The sequence below is a fragment of the Augochlora pura genome, chromosome 4, assembly GCF_028453695.1.
Source record: "Augochlora pura isolate Apur16 chromosome 4, APUR_v2.2.1, whole genome shotgun sequence".
NCBI classification, from domain to species: Eukaryota; Metazoa; Arthropoda; class Insecta; order Hymenoptera; family Halictidae; genus Augochlora; species Augochlora pura.
Genome location: NC_135775.1, coordinates 27525497 through 27544732, shown reverse-complemented (window position 1 = coordinate 27544732; position 19236 = coordinate 27525497). Strand labels below are relative to the sequence as shown.

The window sequence follows — 19236 nt, the reverse complement described above, 5'->3', positions numbered from 1 at the left end:
GACCCACCGGACCTCACCGCTCCAAGGAAAATTCCCTGCCCTTGCGCCAACCCTTGCATTAAACATTACCTGTATCTTAACCCTTGGAATTCTCATTGGAATTCAAAGCTTGAATGTTACACGTTTGCTCGCCAAAGAGAATCAAATGCAAGATTGAAAATCCAAGAAAATGCCACGAAATTGCAAGTAAAAGATTTGACTGCGCCGAGACCAACAAATGGGTGAATTGTTCGCAAAGGACACATTCGCGGCGGTTAATAGAAGCCAAAGGCTCGACGAAATATTCGAAACGGTGGAAGTCTTAATTCCAGGTGTCCAACGCGAGGCTTTCGGGTTAAGAAGCCGTAATCCCTTCGTAAGTTTGATTCTTGCCCCGAGAAAATTACGCTTCCGTTCGGTTTACGTTTCCGGTCACGTCAGCCGTCCCGACGTGATCTCCCCGAGCATTATTCCAACCCTCAAAACCCGAGACCAGGCTGGAGAAAGTTTCTCTTTTTGATGGACACCCGGATAGAGGAGAGACTCGATTGTGTCGGGGACTTAATAGGGTCACGTGAACTCGTCCAAGTATCTTCCGCCCGAGGTATTTCGGACGGATTTATCTCTTTGTCTCGGTGCCTGTATAAGTCCGATTTTTCTGCAGGCTTTAAATAATTTGACAATAGGTGATTCCGGTCGGAAGAAAATTAATAGGCAATTTTCGAGGCTGCAGAAGGAATCCTTGGGTCTGGACGATTATTATTATTATATTAACGAAAGAAAGGAATACTATAGCACGAAAGAGCAATCGATCAAACTAAAATTAAAATGGAAGAAATGATAAAATAATTTTTGGACGACGCGTGGCGACGTTTCCAGCAAATTTGTTATTTCTTTCGTCGGCTCGCGGGCTCGTGTCGGCGTTAATTGTCCGAAAGCCGCAGCAACGCGGCCTCGTCGTCCACAATGGACACCACGTGGACGATGAACTCGCTTTATAACAATGAACCGACATAACCCGATACACACACGGCGTCCCGGCGACGTATTTAGCCCGCGTTTGCTTTAATATTCCTGAATGAAACGGGAATTAATTAGGAGAAACGAAGTGGATCGCGTGGAGCACAATGGTCGCGTCGGGGTTCTGGTCGACGACCCCGCGTCGGACCCGGCAATAAGGGTTGATAATGCCATTAGTTCAACCGCATCGACCCCCCATATAATGCTCAGACCTTAGAAATGCCGATCGATGCGGCTTTCCGCGTTCGTTGGATTACGCGGGGCTTGTCCACTTTCCGGAGACATAGGTTCGCGAGGATTATCTGTATAATCGGTCGATACCGTGCTCTTCCTGGGGGAATCGTTCTCCGCGCAATTTTCATCAGCAAAGACTAACATTCGTTTAAAATCTCCATCCCTGGCAGCGGCGAATACGTTTATTATTCGATAAAAATGGTCCGAAAGCAATTCATTTTCTTGACAATTTTCACTCGCGAATATTCGCAGGTAAAAAGACCCAGTTTTCAATCGGTGATTCGAATGTCCATTAAGGAGGAATATCCCACGACCTGCAGACACTCTGGCACAGCCGGCAGAACTTTCGAAAGGTATCAATATCTCTGGGAGGACTCGGCCGGAAATTGTCCCTTAGCGCCGCCCTTCGTCTCTCCTCGGTCGCCATTATTTCGAAGCGAGGACGAAGATCGATTCCCTTTTTCTCGCAGCCTCCTGCGCCGCCGACAGAAGAACAGTAATAGAACGTTGGGAGAACGTTCGCAGCTGAAGCGAGAATCTTCGGCCGAACGAGTCCTCGATTCGCGAATAATGAAATTGACGATGATCGAGCTCTCGCAATCTAAAATTATCGGAGAAAGATCGAGGGATTCAATTATTTTTCGTTCGTTAGATACCATTTCCGCGTTCGCGATTGATCGATGTCTCCGACGTTCTATGGAATGAAATTTAAATAAAGGTTTCAATTCTCCCTTCGGTTAATTAGATCAACCTAGATTTCTCAAGTTTTCGGATTTCCCAGCGCAAGTATGGGGAAGGAGGAGGTCCGATAGGGAACCATTTGAATATAAAAGTGATCCGAACAGCGAGCGGAGTTGACGCAACAAACACTCGTTTATCAGAGTACCCTGAGTTTCTGCAGGAAACGATAAGGGCGGTTTAGCGATCGTTGCTACCCATAATGGTCGTCAAAACGCCATTATTCCCGGAACCCGTAGCTATCGGATGCCGCGGGTTTCCCTTCTTCGCTCGTAGGAAACATCCAACGAACCTGTTTAGATATTTAAATCGCACGGACGTCGACAAAGGAAATGTCGACGAAAAATTTTCATTTTCAAGCCGGCCACAGACCGCCGTTTCGTACTTAATCAATGGAATGCGCAACCTAATTTCATTTCGAAAAGAACGTTCGGCCGAAGAGCGGTATTACTTCGGCGGAGCGCTGTAAATGTCTGAGAATATTTAGGGCGCTCGTTGAACCACTGTTCGCCGCTCTTTGTTATTTAATTGGATAGGATCATTGTATTGGGGAAATAATTAGCTTGGACCGTGGCCAAGGATTTTCTAGCTGAACCGAGATATCGATGTTGTCGATGTTTATTACCTAAAGTAGCGGTAGATAAAACGTTGAAGCACATACTTGGGATCTCGGATAAAATAAATGGACCTAAAATAAATGGAAGATTTAGAATCGTTCGCCGGATTAACTGTTTTACAGAGCTCCGACATTATTGCTCGCAGCCACCGATGCACCTTTCTCTGGAATTTCGTTGCTCGCATTCCAAAGAATCTCGAAAATAAACGTTTTCGATCGACAGCTTTAATCCGGGCGCGCTAATTAAAGGTTTCGTTGGTTCTTCTCTGCGATCTCCGCTCGCTAATCGCTAATCGCGAGTCGCAGCTCGTTTTACAATTTCCACGTGCATGGAAACAATCGTGAACCGCTCACGACGCCCACGAAATCGGATTATTAGGTTGAAAGCCTTGCTCGTTCCGAACGTGCCGACAAACATTCCCACGCTTCTTGCGCAACAACGCGTTCCGTTTAATATAGCTTCCATTGCACAACGTGCCGGGAACGTTCGCGCCCTTGCCCCGAGTTTTTTCAACGCGGTCCTGGAACTTTTGCATTCAAGGCTTTCTTTTGGAAGAAAGATATGAAAGAAGAAAAAAGATGTAAGAAAATAAAAAATGGAAACGACTGACGCGAGCAACGCGCCATAGACGAAAAATCCGTAACAGAATTCTGCATAGAAAGATCAGGCTTTGTCCATTGTTAAAGTTCGCGCGATCGCTTGACACAAATGCCGAGTTGTGCCGAGACCCGAAAAAATTCTGGCACCGGAAAATAAAGTTCAGCCGAGCCGCGGCCGATCCACGAAAGTGACAATTTCCAGAGAAATCTGCAGGCTTAATCGGCGCGCGTGCATTGTCAGCCCTTTTCAAACCGTTCCGCGGACGGATAAATACGACGTCCGCCATTACGTCGGACGCATTTGCGCAGCCGGATCGCCGGAAGGGCTGAAGGAGCATCGTGGATTAGAATTTTTTTTTTCCTCTTTCTTCGCCGCGGCCATTTGTTCCGCGTAGCCTCGGCCGATTCCAGAGCGGCGCGGCGCGTTCGTGCTCGCTGGTTTCGTTCCATTACGGGAAATTATACGCGCTACAGTTCTCATCCGCGCGACGTATAGCCGAGCCAGACAATGGTCTTCGCAGATCCGCTCTCCGGCTCGCTGATACCGGCGCGGCGCGGCGCGGCGCGGCGCGGCGAAGAGGGGGCCATTAATGGCGGCGGCTCGGCGGCGAGAGTCGCATCCCACGGATACCACCGAATTATGCCCTCCAGCCGGAATGAACCTCCATTGTGCGACGCGTTCCGCTTTATCGGGCCTCGCTTAAAATCTTCAGCTGCCGCGACTTCGATTTTCTTTTTCTGTTCCGCGACTTCGTTCCGTCGCCGTCCATTCGACTGGCAACGCGGCCACCGAAACTTCTGGCACTCGAGAGCCGCGGCATTTATTCCAGAACCAAGTCCACAGACTTTTCCAAGTTATTCTTTTCGCGACGAACGCGAACCATGGTCTTTCACCGAAGCGTCAACTTTCGGATTTTTTCCTGCCGCGACCGGGAAAGGCACCCGAACGAATCTCGCGTAGAATTATTCTGTAAACTCTCCCGAATACGGTGGTATATACTTTCACGCGATCGTGAACTTTGAAACGCGGTTTGAAAAACTTTTGAAAGGAGAGAGACGGGACGACGATTTTTATTTCTTCCGCAGCCCTCTACCAAGATAAATTATTCATCCCCTCGACCGAAAGGATTATTCGGAAGAAAAAAACAGCGATAAATATTAGGAATTCTCGCACGGAAAAAAAAGATCGTCTGGAATGTTGTTAAGCAAACAATCGCGACGGGGCGATTTTATTTCGAGTATGACGGAGGCCTTCGACGGCGAAGGCAGCCGGCAAACATTGTCGTCGGGGCGCGCGAAGGCAAACAGTATCTGTTCGTGGCAAACTTGTCAACGTTGAAGGATTACCACGGAGAAAATCGATGGCGCCGAGCGTTCGGAATCGAAGCTTCGCCGATGTCGAATTCACTTCCTGTGTTTGACGGTTACTCGGTGTCCCGAAACGGGGGCAGAGGCGGAACGGTGAGTCGCGCGGAGGTGTAGAGGGAGGGGTCCGGAACGGCCCGGCGAACAAAGGGCTTAATTACCTGGGGGCGAGATTCTAGACAAACTGCGGAATGCTGCAAAAATAGAATGGCCGTGATACTCTTCGGGGGCTATCTTCGTGGCTTAATGAGGTTCCCGGTAGAATGAACGGCTGGGGACGCGGCTTTCGCGTACGGTCAGTGATGCTGGCCGTCCATCAATGGGCTGCCGTTTCGTGCCAGTCAATGCAACCGTTTCCAACCGCTTTTCAAAATGCGCACACTTTGTCTCGACGATCTTTATTTCCCACGGCGCGAGACGAGTCGACGGGAAAAGTCATTGTTCCGCGCAATTATCGTCGGTCGCGAGGCGAAATCGGTTTTTTCGTATTCTCCTCTCTGCTGCGTTGGAAAGATGGCTTCACATTATTTTAGTTAATTAGCATGCGAAATTAATTTGTTTCAAGTTTCGGTAGAGTCTCCGCTTTATTAAGAATATCTGATTTCCATTTCTTCGGACTTTAACTTGATTTATGAAATCTATGAAAAATATTGCGCGACAGTTGAACACTGACACCCGTTACATTCCAAGAGCAGACATCTCCCGCAAATACCCAGCATCGTATATTCCGGAACATCGTTCTTCGGCAAACGATCCCAATTTAAACGTTGCCGGCAGTATGAAAGTTTCAGGAACGCGACCGTGTCTACCAGAGTACACGCCGTCGCTTAAACATATTTCATCACTTGCTTCGCGCGCCATAAATTTCGTCGGTCTAATGGAACAAGAGCGAACGGATGCTTAAGCATTCTATCGCATTATACAAACAAACCCGCGATCGACTATCCTTTCTCGTCTCTCGTTTCTTCCGAAACGTTCGGAACGTTCAATCGGAATTCAATCTCGGCGGAAGCTGGCGCGTTCGCTGTTCCTCGCTGAAATTAATTGCGCACGGCGACAGATTATTTTTGATGATTTCACAGAGCCGAGGTATTAGGAGCAGAGTCGGCGCTGGTTTAATCTTCCGAAATTGCTGGAAGAAGCGCAGGGAAAGACCGCGTCGCGTGACTAAAAGCCGATTCAATCGAGGTTTCTTTGCGCGAAGCCCCGTTTTCGCAGAAACGGACGCCGGGAATTGAACGGTAATAGCAACCGCGACTCCCACGGACGGAGAATCGTCGCCGTCGCCGTCGCCGTCGTCGCCGTCGAATGCGGTCTCCGGTGACGTCGCATGATTATCTCGACGAAGGAAAAAGCTCGCACGCGGCCCGGGAGTGACGCTCGAGGCATTAACGCCTCATTAACGCTCTCCGCAAATGACGCGATCCTTCATCACGCGCCGCCACTCTCTCGTCCCCGCGTCCACCCCCGCGCTCTTTAATCTCCGTTTCTCTTGTCGTTATCCAGTCGCGGCCGGTTCCTTCTTCGTCGGTCCTCGACGGTCTTCCTCCGTCGCCTTCAGACACCTACGGACTCGCCTCCGCGCGAGCCCACGAACACACACCTCTGTCCTCGAAAATTAACCGCAGAGTCCACGAGCGCCCGATGCACGCTTCCAGAACTAAAATCAGCCTAACTCTGCTCGACGCTGACATTTACTGGTACTCTGCACGCCAGAGGCCTTTGGGGACTTGTTAAGGACCTTTGGGGACCTGTTTTTCACTTCACTCCCCTTCACCCCCATTGTACCAGTTTTACTCCGTTACCGGATCGCTAAAAGCGAACCCAGCAAACTAATTTCGTATTTCAGTTTCCTTTTCGCTTTTTATTGCCGGGGCAATCGAATTGAAACAGAAATCCTTCAGAAAGAAATGCCCGAGACATTTCGTAGACGAAAGTAAGTAGCTCCTTTAGAAATGAAATTCCTCGGGTGTAATGAATTTTTAACGACCGGAGGATTCGCGTAATTGGCTCGAAGACTCGACGGAAACATAGTTTAGAGTATTGTTCACGGGGTGCGGAGGAGTTTGTCGGTCGTAAAGTGCGTTCATTGATTATTTAAAGCGGTGGACCACGTTCCTCAACCCCCGGCCGGTTCTTTGTCTTCTAAACTGCCCCGACGGTACGAGTGTGTCCGTTCGTTCCACCCACCCCCAGTGGCGTGCGGCACGCCAGGAAACCGTTGCGAATCGAGGTGGAACAGGGGAGAACAACCCTTTGTCCCGACCTTTTCCAAGAACGACCCTGCACACGCACAAAATATCGTGCATACAACCTCCCCCGAAAAGTCTGCGATGTCTGTGCTGTGTCAGTCCGTAGTCTGCGCTCCGTTCGGAACTTTATTATTGGAGCGGAGCTCGCCTAAAATTGCCGTCGATCTACTCTAATATAAACGCGGCTAATTTTAACGTACGACATCCGAGCAACAGATTATTAAATTAACCCGCTTCGAGCCGCACGATCCGATCGATGAAACGGCGAAATAGTCTCTCCTCCGAGACGATACTTGCATTTCGAGTTCACTCGCGTCGTTCCATCGATTGTTCTCTCTCTCTTCAAAGTCGATCGTTTTGCAAGATATTTTTTTCTGCGTAGCGTAAAGTAGTTGCGCTGTCGTAAAAATTGCTGCAAGGTTGCGAAAGGTCGTAGGAAAAGCAGCCGCGTCGGCGCTTCCAGCCGTGTGAAATTACAGCTTTCGTTATCTGATTCTATCCGAAGCGAGTGTTTGGCTTCGTAATGTTTCAAGTTGGCAGCCAGTGTACACACGCGGCGCGTTTTGTCGGAGTATAAACGATACACGGTTGACCCCCACACCCTAACGCAGCGGACGGGTCTCGAGCCGGTGGTGGTTGGAAGGGAAGTTTAGGACACGAAGCCGTGGTCTGACGTGACCATAATAATCCGAGCCGGCTGGAACAAAGGGGAATCGATAAGCGGAGTCAAGCAGAAGGCCGCGGGGGGGAGTGTCGGACATTTCGTGTTTCGTTTCCTATTTCCGGCGGGGACAATGCACCGGCACCGGCACCGGCACCGACACGGGATCGAAATTCTCGGTACGCGGCTGCATTTGAATGCGACCGGCCCACCCCGGACCAGACGGCGCACGGCCCCATCGATTTTATCATCGACGACAACGATGATAATGCTAATATCGCAACGGACCATCATTTCGCCCACTACCTGTCATCCCAATCCTCTCACGGTTCGTACCTTCTTCGCTACAACCTCTCCTCTCCATCTCCTCCGTTTTGTGAGAAACTTCAGAAAATTAATTAAACATTTGTCAGACGCTTTTCGTCGATCGTGTTAACTTCCTGTACAATTTAGAATTTTGTTAAACGATTTTTACCGGTCCTCGGTAATTGGAAGTTTCGCGGAACGATTTTTGTTAACTTGGACAAGAACGATGGACGTAGATTTCTATCAGCGTTCCTGGAAACTTTGGATTCGATTAAAAATTTTTAATGGATTCGTAGCCCGGTCCTGTTCGAGTTTCATTTACAGTCTTCCAACTTTGTACTCAACTTTAGATACGGAAGAAAAATATTGTTCAATTAGACGTTGTCTTTCGCGGCAGATAATTATTTTAGTTTATTTGGACGGTGATTTGCGTACTTTTTAATCATTCTTTGAAGAACGTCGGCGAACCTCTAGAGGGCTCCGCCGCTTTTCCGAGGTAGCGAAAGAATTCGATTGAAATTTCAGTAGCGCTCGGCGGAGGGGAGTCAAAGGGAAGGGAGACTCTGAACGGTGCTGGAGTCCGTTTCTCTGCTTTGAGATGGAACACGAGCCACCGATGATATTTATAGGAAGGTTTGACGGGTTAAACGTCGCTGGAATCAGAGCAAGGATCCTCCGGTGGTTTCCGTGCTCTCGGCTCACGCTTCATCACGATATGATACACTTCGTTTTCTCTTGGACGAAGTATTCCCTCGGCGAGCAACCCGATGCACCCATTTCATTCACGTTTAATCTCGCGGCAATTTCATTTCCACCAGTTTCGACGTCTCGCTTCGCGTCCCTCGGCTCTTTTGTCTCTGCGTCGGCTCTGACCTGTCCAGAAACGTTCACTTTTGCAACATTAAAAAAATCGCCACACAGAATTATTAGAAATCTGTTGACAACCGGCTAGAAGATGCGGGTTTCTCGATTCGGTCGCCGTTTTGCTCGGCTCCGATCTCGGCAAATCGATGGGTGGTTTTTTGCGGTCCAGGCTCCTTTGTTTTCTCGCTAAGAAGAATGTGTTATTCTCAGAGAACTAGCCGGGGTTGGAGATGCTCGGGCCACTCGAGCGCGTTTTAGACATCGCGACGCCGGGCCAAGCAAAATGCCGGCGGAAGCCGGGTTTCGTGAAAACATAGCAGCCGTCTTCGGCCACCGAACACACCTGATCGATCGAAGAAGAATGGAAATTTTCGGAGGACGAAAAGAAATGATCTCGAATAACGTTATCTTCGGCTGGATAACTTTTCCACATTCAATTAACCTATCCAAAAATCTTTGCTCTATAAAATATACCTTCGAAATTGTTTATTCAAACTTGCGATAGACTAATTTTCCTTCTCAGCAATTCGTGATTGCGTGGGTGTATTTTTTAAGTCTATAAAAATTCTAGGAGACAATTATTTTCTGAGGAAAATGTAAATGCCGAACTGTTAACGATCTGCGGGCTTAATTAACCGGCTATCGCGATTGTTAAAAAGGGGAATTCGGTTCCAGGAATCGTGTCCGGGGGAGTTTTCAGAGCTGGTCACGACACTCGGGGGATTTTCTCGTGGTAAGAAAAATGTGGTCGAACGTGGCGTGGACGCGTACTACACGCTTAGGCCTTTAGAATCCCGCGCGGTCTTTCAAGACTAGGGTCATCTATAACCCTGGCCATAGGTCGTCGATCGTTATCGACCTGTCGCTGTTGAATTTTTTAGCGAAAGTGCCGAGTTGACTGACCGGGAGCCCCGGAGCTCTCTCCCTCTCTCTCTCTCTCTCTCTCTCTTTCTCTCGTCGAGATTGCGACAACCTCTGGCGAAAGCTCGAAAGCTTTTCCTCTTCCACTCGCGTGGCATCGATCATCCCCATCGTTCCGCGGAATTACATTTCCAAGATTAAACGCACCGCGCCGTGCCGGGAAATCTCGTTTCATCGAAAACTTCTGAAACGTCTTTCATCGGCACGCGATCGCTCCGAAAGCAAAATTAAACAGCGCGTCGCAAAGAAATATATCGAAAGATTCGGTGCGAGGAAATCGCGAGAGTTTGGATTGCGTTCAGCAAACGCTGGAGAACTATTTTCCTTTCAAATTTTGTCAAGTAGCACGACTCGCTGTAAAGTCGGACGATAATTCGTCGACTCGATGAAAAGGAGGACTCGCCGAAAAACAAACGGCGCTTCGGTCGGTCGATTGAACTGCTTCTCCGCACGGTCCATAATTAATCGGAGCCGAGCAAGGACACGGGAGAACGTGTTCAGCTCCCCGGGGATCCCCTATCCGCGTTCGGTCAGACGAACTTCGACGAGACAAGTTCCCGAGCGAATTATTCATCCGCGTTGCATCATACTTCCTGGCTTCTATTGCTATCGACTTCTCGAGGGTTCTCTAGCAGCCACTCGAGCCAGTCCTCGGATTCTTTCCAAGATCTATCAGACGTTCATCGATTCCATGCATTCGCGTGCAAATATTGGAGGCAAACACTCATAACGCGAGTCTCGCAGCCTCGGAACAGTTGTTTTTCAAAGCCGATACAGCGCGGGTGTGGGTGAAACGGGAACGGGAACTGAGAAGGGCTGGGTCGGGGTAACGGGGAGGGGACGGCTGTCGAGCTTTTTCGGATGAAATGGTGCACGCGGTGTCTACGGAAATGGGCGGATATGGAAAAAGCCGGCGAAGGAGACGAAGAAGATGGAGCCCGGGATGGGCTGGCATTGTCTCGACTAGGATGCCCGTCCGAGCGTTATGGATTGGAAAGTATCTGCGGCAAAGGGAGACAAAGGGGACAAGGAAAATGGTAGCCCCGGCTTCGCGGATGTCTTTGTTGCCACGACGGATTGGAAACGCCGCGGAGCCTCGCCGCGGATTCCGATCTTTCGAAATGTTTTCGCGATGCGCGCGCGACAAATTCTCGGCGATTCGTTCGGACCCCATCGATCTGTACATATATGTATATACGAGTTTTATAAAAAGCCGAGCATTCTTCGATATTCTTTGAGGACAAAAGTCCTTGCACTCGAAGCCATTTTAATTTAATAACTTTCAATTCAACCGATTAATTTTTAACGTCGTGAAATTCGGTAACAAATTGAACATAGTAACGATGCCACAAAAATGTTAATAAAGTGCCTCCAAGTATTACATTAGCATAGTATGTTAGCACAGTCCATAGTCGAGTATCCCGTAAACCACTGCGCATTGAATTTTCCGAAAAACTCATTTTATCGCACGTCCGTTCGAACGGACCGGCATATAAAATTCACCGGTCAAAGTATTGTTCCATGTTCTCGCAAAGAACCATGCATTTCGCCGTTGAAAACAAAAGACCGGCTACGTTGAAGTAAAAGGGTGCTTTAGATAAAATACGGTTCGAATTCAATGCTCGAACGACCGCCGAAAAATGTTCTATTATTTCTGTGGGAACCGTGCATTTAGAGGGTATAACAAAAGAAAAAGAGAAACCGGTTTTCCGCATGAAATTTCAAGTGTCCCCGGAACCTCGATTCCCGCCGTGCAAACACGGCGAGGAATTGCTGAATTCACGAAGAGCCGCCGTAAAATAAGAGCATCAGGAGCTATTGGAGATCGGCCAGCCTCGAACTCTTACATTTTTAACTTCGCGGCCTGAGAAATTTTCATTCTCGCTCCCCGCGCTTATAAATTGTTTAACCGGTCGTGCCCGGCCGACTGTGTAAAAAAAAGGACCACACGCGAATTTGTCCTCTGGAAATTGGTGGGTATTTTTTTTTTTTTAAACGACTACCACGGTTCGAAGCGCACACTTCGTCCAAATTGTAACAATTTTTTTATACACCAGATCGGCCATTGAATTTTCTGCGGAACCGATTCCAGGAAACAAATCATTAATTCGCACTCTTAAAACAATGTTCTGGACCACCGGCAATTATTCCCGCCGGTTTGTTTTCTCAAGGAATTTGCGTTCCCCCTCGCGGCCAATGGTCCGTTCCGAAAGCAAACTCTGGAACCCGAATCCGGGGTGATTGCTTAGAAACCAGTTTGCTCTAGCAATAGATAGACAGATAGATAGAATTCTTCTTCGTTATCCTTGCTGCACGACAGCCTGGTATTTCTGTATTGAGCATTCCCTCCTCCATAGTATTCTTTTATCGATACAGTATTGAATTAGCTAGAATAACTTGGCGAATATTTTTAGGTTTACAGAATTCATCGATTCTCGTTTTATTGAATCGAGTTTTTAAGAACATCTTGCGAGGTTTGAACGAAAATCTAGCATGGACTGTAGGCTCCATTGGTTTGTACATAAATTGGTCCGACTCAAACTATAGTCTTACGCTAAAATGGCTGGGAAAAGTTTCCACTTTGGCAATAAATATCCTGGTTTACGATTATTGGTCTCCTAGAAGTCGTCTAAGAGAAAGAGTGCTGCGAAAACGAACTCTGAACTCGAGCTTCCCGTTTCTTCCACAAGGGAGAGAGCTGGGCAAAGCTCGGAGGGTTGGTTCTATGGTGGTTGATGGTGAGATCGATGCTGCTAGTCTGGTTCATCCAAACTCGATCCCCCGACGATCACTTGAACCTGTACCCGGTCGTGTTTCTAGCGAAAGGTGCGTCCGCGTTCGTTCTCAAGTAGAACTTTCCCCTGACTCGAGAGTTCACTGCGAATCCCATCAGGACGTCGGGTGACCACATACAGTTCACCCGCACCATAGGGTGCCATCTCGGGCAGCTGCTGGCTGGGAAACCGAAAGGGTTCATCACTGATTCCGCGTACAGCATCCAGGCTCGATTGTGGCCGCAAACGACTGGAAATTCAAACACGAATCTTTCACTCTTTCCTAAACAATTTTGTCGAATAATTAACCCTAGACACCCCAAAGTGCGATCATGCTTTTATTCCTATCGTATAAGACGGTGAACAGTATTTAAAACAAAATTGGTAAATCCATTTCATGGCAATTTTTCAATCGAGAAAAGAGCATCCCTAGCTGAGAGGGATCATAGTTTTTTGGGAACTCGCACTTTAGGAGTTCCAAGGTTAAAGAACAAGGACCATACTGTACTCATTGATCAATCGTGATATGGTCCTGCGAATCACGCTGCGCAAATTGCAACCGGGTTGTATAGGTCTACCGCCGTTTGGATAGAAGTCCACGTGACCCAGCGGTTGAGCAAACCCAAAGTTTCCGCCGTCCGTGTGGATCACGTCTACAAACATAGCGTCCGCTGCTGTTAGGTGTCCCTCGCTACCAGCATTCATGTACAGAGGATAGGCTGCGTCCAGTCCTGTTATTCGTCCGACCTGGACAGACCGTTTCTACTGAAATAGCACACCCTTCTTGGCGCATTACCCACCAGAACACTGACAATTGAGTCTCCCCATAGAGCTGTCTTTCGTTTGAATATAGCCTGATAATTTTTTATAAATAAGTAGCAAGTTGATTGATTCGCTATTAAAACTCCAAGTGAATCTAATCTCTTCTAATTTAAAAAAAAAAAATACCACTGTCGACAAATTCATAAAACAGTCACTGGCAGGCAACGAACGATACCCAAAATTGTTCGATGATTTACTTTCTGCGGCGACAGGGCTTTCCCCATGAACCCGGCGATCTCGGCGCCCAGACTGAAACCAATTACGTGCAGGCCAGCCATAGGCACCGCTTCCGCGACGTGCAACCAGCGGACAAGTTTAGCAACCTGGGTGCCCACTATCTTAGTGTTGCGGACCGCTGTCACGTACCATGGCAGGCCTGCCAATTTCGCCCATTCCACCAGGATCACGTTGTACTCGCCCCGCTTCAGGTAAACTGGAATAAAAAAAAAGGGATTCGATGAGCGGAGTCGGTGGATTGATTCGACCAAGTTTTTCTTCTGTTTTCGTTCGGCTAAAAAGTTTCTTGCCGACGCGGACCCTTTTCTGCATCGATTCCTGCCAGCCAGTCCTCTCTCTCTCCCTCTCTCCCCGAGTGTTTGCCGAGAGAGTCCCGGACGGAGGTTTCACGATTTCGCCTCGCAATAAGCTTCCCCTCGATTTGTTGACACTCCCCGGGAGTCGTTTAGCAAAATAATTCGACCACTTCTTCCTATTTGTTGGCGTTGCTTTCAAGCTCGGGGTTTTGTCTCGTAGAAAAAATATTTGGAATTCGTTTCCCTTTTCCATCGAATTTCCTATAAAATTGACCAACTGTCCTTGAAATTTACGGCTCATAAAACAGTACCAATGACACGTGTAACACCGTAATAAAATTCATTTTTTCATAGGAGACTATTAATAAATCCGAGGAGCATATTATTTGCTTGAAAATTCTAACGCGAACCGAGCTTGAAAATAGGCGGTCGAAACGATGATACAATTTGCATAGGAAAATGAAAAATTAGTGTCTAGAGTGGCAAGTTATCGCGAATTCATGGAAGCCATCAGAGGCCGGAAACTGCTGTCGCCCACGGTCGCGTTAACATTTCGAATCGACAGTGCCTGGGAACGCGTGTCGGATCCGAATATGGATGCCGCGCGTGAATGCCGAAGTTTCCACGGCGACGAGAAGTTCATAGAGGCCTGCGATTCGTCATACTGTCAGAATGTTTTAGACTAGCTTGGTGATTCTTGCGGCCTCCGATGTCCCCGGCCCGGTTCCATCAATTCCCGTCGGGGACCTCTTATAAATTGTAACCGGGACCTCTGAATCACTGTCGTCCTCACAGAAACTTCGGAAAGCTCTCACAAATTTTTTGATGGCCGAACAAATTGATAGCGGAGAGGCTGTCGGTAGTTTAGGGTGGCACGGAACAGTGAAAGTACCGTCTCTCATCGCGATGGCGCTCCCAGACGACGAGCTCTCGCTGTAGCCGTGGATGTAGATGACCGTCGGGTAACGATCATCGAAATTGCTCGCCCGCAACGAAGACGGGTCCGCCGGGTCCAACTTCGTTCCGCAGGTTGGGTTCCGCCTGCGATCAAACCGCAAAGGAAAAGCATATTTCAATACCCATTCGTCCAAGAATAACGTAATGAACTACCTTAAAGCTATTCTAATTTAATGGCCGTAAAATCGTTTCTCTCAATACGATGAAAGCGACATCGAATCAGCATCTTCCGGATCCTCCGGCAAAGGTCGATCAATCGATCGCGATAGCTCGACGTACCTGGTGTACAGCTGATACTCGATGTCACTGTCGACGTTGATTGGACAGCAATAAGCACAGGTACCTGCCGGCAGCGGCGTGACGTGCAACGGATTCACACCTGCCGGCAGAAAGGAAACAGAGTGTAGTTGGTCTCTCTGGATTCGCCGGCGCGGCGACTCGATTCGAATGGCGACTCTCGTGTCCTCGACCAATCGTCGCGGTCGTCGTCATTGAACCTGAGGGACCGACACGTGATATCGCGTGCGTGGCCGATCGACGTTCACTGCCAGACTGCCACGGCGAGAGATACGCATCGTTCGCATCGGCTATGCATTTTTCCTGATCCGTGAGAAACGACCGCGAAGCAAAACGCCGCGCCGGCCGCCGCACTCGACCGCTTTTCCCGGACCTTTCTCTTCGGTCTTGGAACCGATCTCTTGCGAGTGGCTGCGGGCTCCTATACTAAACGATAGTAAATGTGGAGCAGCAGTTTTATTCGTCCAGAAGAACAGGTATACGTAGTCGTTTTCTCGGAACGAAATTCGTGCGCTCTCGCGGAGGAATTTCAACTGGGAAAGCTGCGTTCATGAAAACGTGCCGCCCATCGTAGATTCGTTAGAGATTCTTGGCTAATTAGACTGAAAAACCGTGTCGTTCGGTCGAGCGATTTCTTCTGGTGAATCGAGACGACTTTTTCCATCGTCGAGATGAATTACCGACGCAAAATGGCCTCGAAAACGGGGTGGACAAATGTCTGTCTTCGATGATTTTTGTTGGTTCATAATTTTCTGGTTTTTGAAACGTGCAGCGCGTACGCAGGAAAATCGAAAGCGACTGTCGTTGTCGAGGAATTTTTCAGGAGCGTCTAGCACCGTTTTAGCCGTCGCTGAAGTTTAAGACGGCTATCGATTTGGTCGGCCGGCCGGCCGAAGCAGCGGGCGTAAGTTAGGGTTCGACTGCTGGTGCTCGCATATCGATTCCGAAACGAGACACCGCCGGTTTACGTCCGAGCCGGGGGCAAACATGATCGGCCGGGTACATAGCTCCGCGACACAAAGCTCCCATAAAAGTTTAATCGCGAGGCGGGTCGTCGCGTATCTACGCGCGGATCACGCGACTCCGTTTTCCCCGGAAAGAAAAAAAGAAAAAAAAACGGGACCCCGTCGTTCATCGCCGTCGTCGTCGTCGTCGTCGTCGTTGTCGTCGGCCTCCCTCGGAAAATTACAAACTGCCGACGACGGTCAAATGGCACCCGGCGAAAATTTAGCAGGCCCATAAACGTTTCCCCTCTGATTTACGTTACTCGGGCGCGTTCAATTCCGCTCTCGGACGCTTTGCGGAGGTCGCCGCGTTTACGGCCGCCTTTGAACTATTAAACCGCATTGCACCTGACACGTCCGCGTGGGCGGTGTCACGATTGCTACCTCCGACGTCCGACGAAAGCCTGTACAGAACGTTACGACTAACTCCGTGGACAGGGAATGGCCATCAGCCTCGGCGAACGCAACTTTCGGGCCCGTGGAAATTTGCACCCGTCTTGTCTCCTAATTATTCTAGCGACAGTAGACTGCGTTTGTAATATAGTACTGGGACTTTTAATTTATCATCGTTCCATGTTCTTCGGCAAATATTTTCGTAATTCTTGACTCGAATTTTGACACCAGTCTCGGTCGATAGGTTACTCATTGATTCTCGATTGAAATATCGTTCGCTCTATGGTGTCGAAACGGAGCCGTAATGGATCCCCGATAATCTCTCCCGAATTAGAACCATTAGCAATTCATTTCCAATGCTCTGCGAAACCAGAAACTATTTGTTCCGAATTAGCTGCTCTTCGGTCCCCCACCGATGGATCGCTGCGATCGTGTATAAGTTTGTAAGAAGGTTTCATAAGTGCAATTAGTTATTCAATCTCTGCTTGGAAAGACCGCATTTGTCCGTCGATTCGGAGCACGGAGGGAATCGCTGAGATCGGTGAAAGCGCGGGATCGTTAGTTGTTGTTAATCAACCGAGCCACGGCTCTATTGTCGCGGAACCATAAGCGGAGGTGTGAAATGGCAAGCGGAACGGAACGGGGGACAGCCTGGTGCTAGGGGACTCGCGGAACAGCCGGACTCTCGCAATATCGATCAACCGCAATATGCTCTTAGCGTAATGTAACACGGCTAGGCTGTGCTCGATCGCAGTGATTTCGCAGTAAGGTAATCATTCCTCGTGACCGTGAACGCATTCTATAATATAATCGACATTAATCTGCCCGAAGGTGGTTTTCGATCGCGGACGTCTCTCTGCCCGGCTGCGACCGCCCTAATGAGAATCTTAACGAACAATAAATTGCGCTTTAACGCGCTTCGCTGTAATCGGGACAGCGATAGCAATTCTGTCGCGACTGCTGATATAATTTGGCAAGGGTAACGTGATTAAACTGCGAATGAAACTCTGTAAAATGTTTAAATTGTCCGGCCGTTTAATCTACTCGGCGCGCAAAAGATCGATCGGGGGGATCGGAACGAGGAAAATCAATTGGACTCGTCTTCCTGCCAGCGAGCTGTTGTACCTTTATGCAACGATTAAGTAGCACGTGGTCGAGGTTAATTAAACCGTGCCGCGAGAGGTGTATAAACAACGTTTTTATCGGTCGCACTTGGGAAAGCTGGCATGCACCAATTAATGCGCTCGATTTATGGTAATGGATTTTGCGCTCCATACTACGCCGGCCCCGTTCACCCAGACTCGCGCGCCGAAGTTTCCAGTGAAAGTATGACTGCTATTCCGATGCTCGACTAGCCGCAACTTTAATCGCGGCTAACAACGCACAGTCCGTTGCAACAGATATTAGGGACGCGAACGAGAGCCGCGCCGTCGATACTCCAAAACTAGCTAATTTATCCGAGCTCGAGCCTCCTCAATTCCGACGATTAAAATTAGCAGAAGCACAGGTGACCCAGCGCGATAGCGATTCGAAAAAGAAGATGATCGGAATGTTGACGAACCTACCGAAATTCGAGCGATGCTATTTATTCTCTGCAAGCAGCGCGTATGTAAAAGCGGCGCTTTTTAATTACGACGAAAGTTGCAATCTCGAGGCTTCCCTTGCCGCTTTGTCGTGCAATTTCGCTCGCCCACTCGGGAATTGCACCGCGAGCACTTGCTTCCAGTACGATTGAAACGGTTGCCGCGGATTTACGATCGCTGAAAGTCACCGATCCCGAGAATTCCGGTTTCTCTGTAGAAAATTACGTGGACAGGTATCGCGATAATCGATAGTCGTTAAGAAAATTCAATATCCTCGTAGATTTTACGCTTTCGAAATCTCATGCCACGAATCAGTGTGCACCGTGGAATCAGCTGGGTAATATTTGATCGGATACTCACGTCGTCGAGACGTAGAAGTGGAAACGATCTCTCGATTCACTCGATATCACCGAGACATTCCGATAAGGTGTCCGAATCGCTGGTCGAACGAATCGGTTACGAGCCGCGGGTGTTGCACTGAAAATCTTGTCCCGATCGCCGAACGACGACAGCGAGGATCGAAGGAGGCGTTTACGATCGACGATTGTTGGGCTACGTTACCTCTTCTGACGACGACTATGCGGCACAGCACCGAGACAAGAAACTGCGGCACGACCATCTCTCTCCCAAACAAAGCAGCAGGACGGAAGAACGGGATCCTTAGCAACGATAGGCGCGGGAGCAAACTGACAGAAATCGAGAGCGAGGTATCAGCGTGCTCCCGGTTCGAGGATCTCGAGCATGACGCGCCAGGCGTTACCAGGCACTCTTTCCGCGAACACCTGGGAATTGTCTACGGTGAAATGGTCCTCCGTCGCTGAAATTGGCTTCGGCTCGAAACGGAAAGTGGCCATTGACCGTCGCGACCATTAGGCGATCGTAGGAGATTCGATCCGATCTTCTACGATTCATTCGGTCTGCTCGTCGAGCAATCTCTAATGCCGAATGCGTTTCACCAATTCGAAATCGAAGTTCTACAGTGAAATATGATCGGCAATATATTCATCGACGTTCCAAAGTGAAATTTTATCAACACGTTTTTAGTTCCATCTCTTTAAGCACGCAGTCAACGATTGCTACAAAGTGAAATTAATTAGCTTGAAAATTTACGCAGAAATTAAGAATTATATTTCGATTATTATATTGGGAAGCAGAGAACAGTGTCTAAAAATCACGAATAAAGATTTCTAACAAACACCTGCATCCACGAATCTTGGATACAATCGAATCGATCGAATAATTCCCTGCACCTTTAGAATCGATGGAGAAAGGCGCTGACCTAAAAAAATATCAATTTCCATAGATCGAATCGAAAAA

The 19236-nt window shown here is 48.6% G+C and overlaps 2 protein-coding genes across 4 annotated transcripts in view; one reads left to right on the top strand and one right to left on the bottom strand.

The window, feature by feature from the left end:
* The window catches only part of LOC144469468 (uncharacterized), a 51653-nt gene that overhangs the window by 12579 nt on the left and 19838 nt on the right, over nucleotides 1–19236 (top strand). The window lies entirely within an intron of this gene.
* Nucleotides 12190–18538, bottom strand: LOC144468322 (pancreatic lipase-related protein 2-like). Its single transcript, XM_078177722.1, has 6 exons — nucleotides 18481–18538; nucleotides 14922–15021; nucleotides 14578–14726; nucleotides 13350–13585; nucleotides 12834–13077; nucleotides 12190–12580 (listed from the first exon to the last, which is right to left on the bottom strand). The coding sequence occupies exons 1-6, from the start codon at nucleotides 18536–18538 to the stop codon at nucleotides 12345–12347; spliced, it is 1023 nt and encodes a 340-aa protein (XP_078033848.1). The 3' UTR covers nucleotides 12190–12344.

Coding starts and splice junctions, on each gene's coding strand:
- LOC144468322 (XM_078177722.1), bottom strand. CDS start 18,538: ATGGTCGTGCCGCAGTTTCTTGTCTCGGTGCTGTGCCGCATAGTCGTC. Junction 15,022..18,480: donor CATAGTCGTCGTCAGAAGAG/GTAACGTAGCCC, acceptor TTCTGCCGGCAG/GTGTGAATCCGTTGCACGTC. Junction 13,586..14,577: donor CGCCATCGCGATGAGAGACG/GTACTTTCACTG, acceptor TTTTTATTCCAG/TTTACCTGAAGCGGGGCGAG.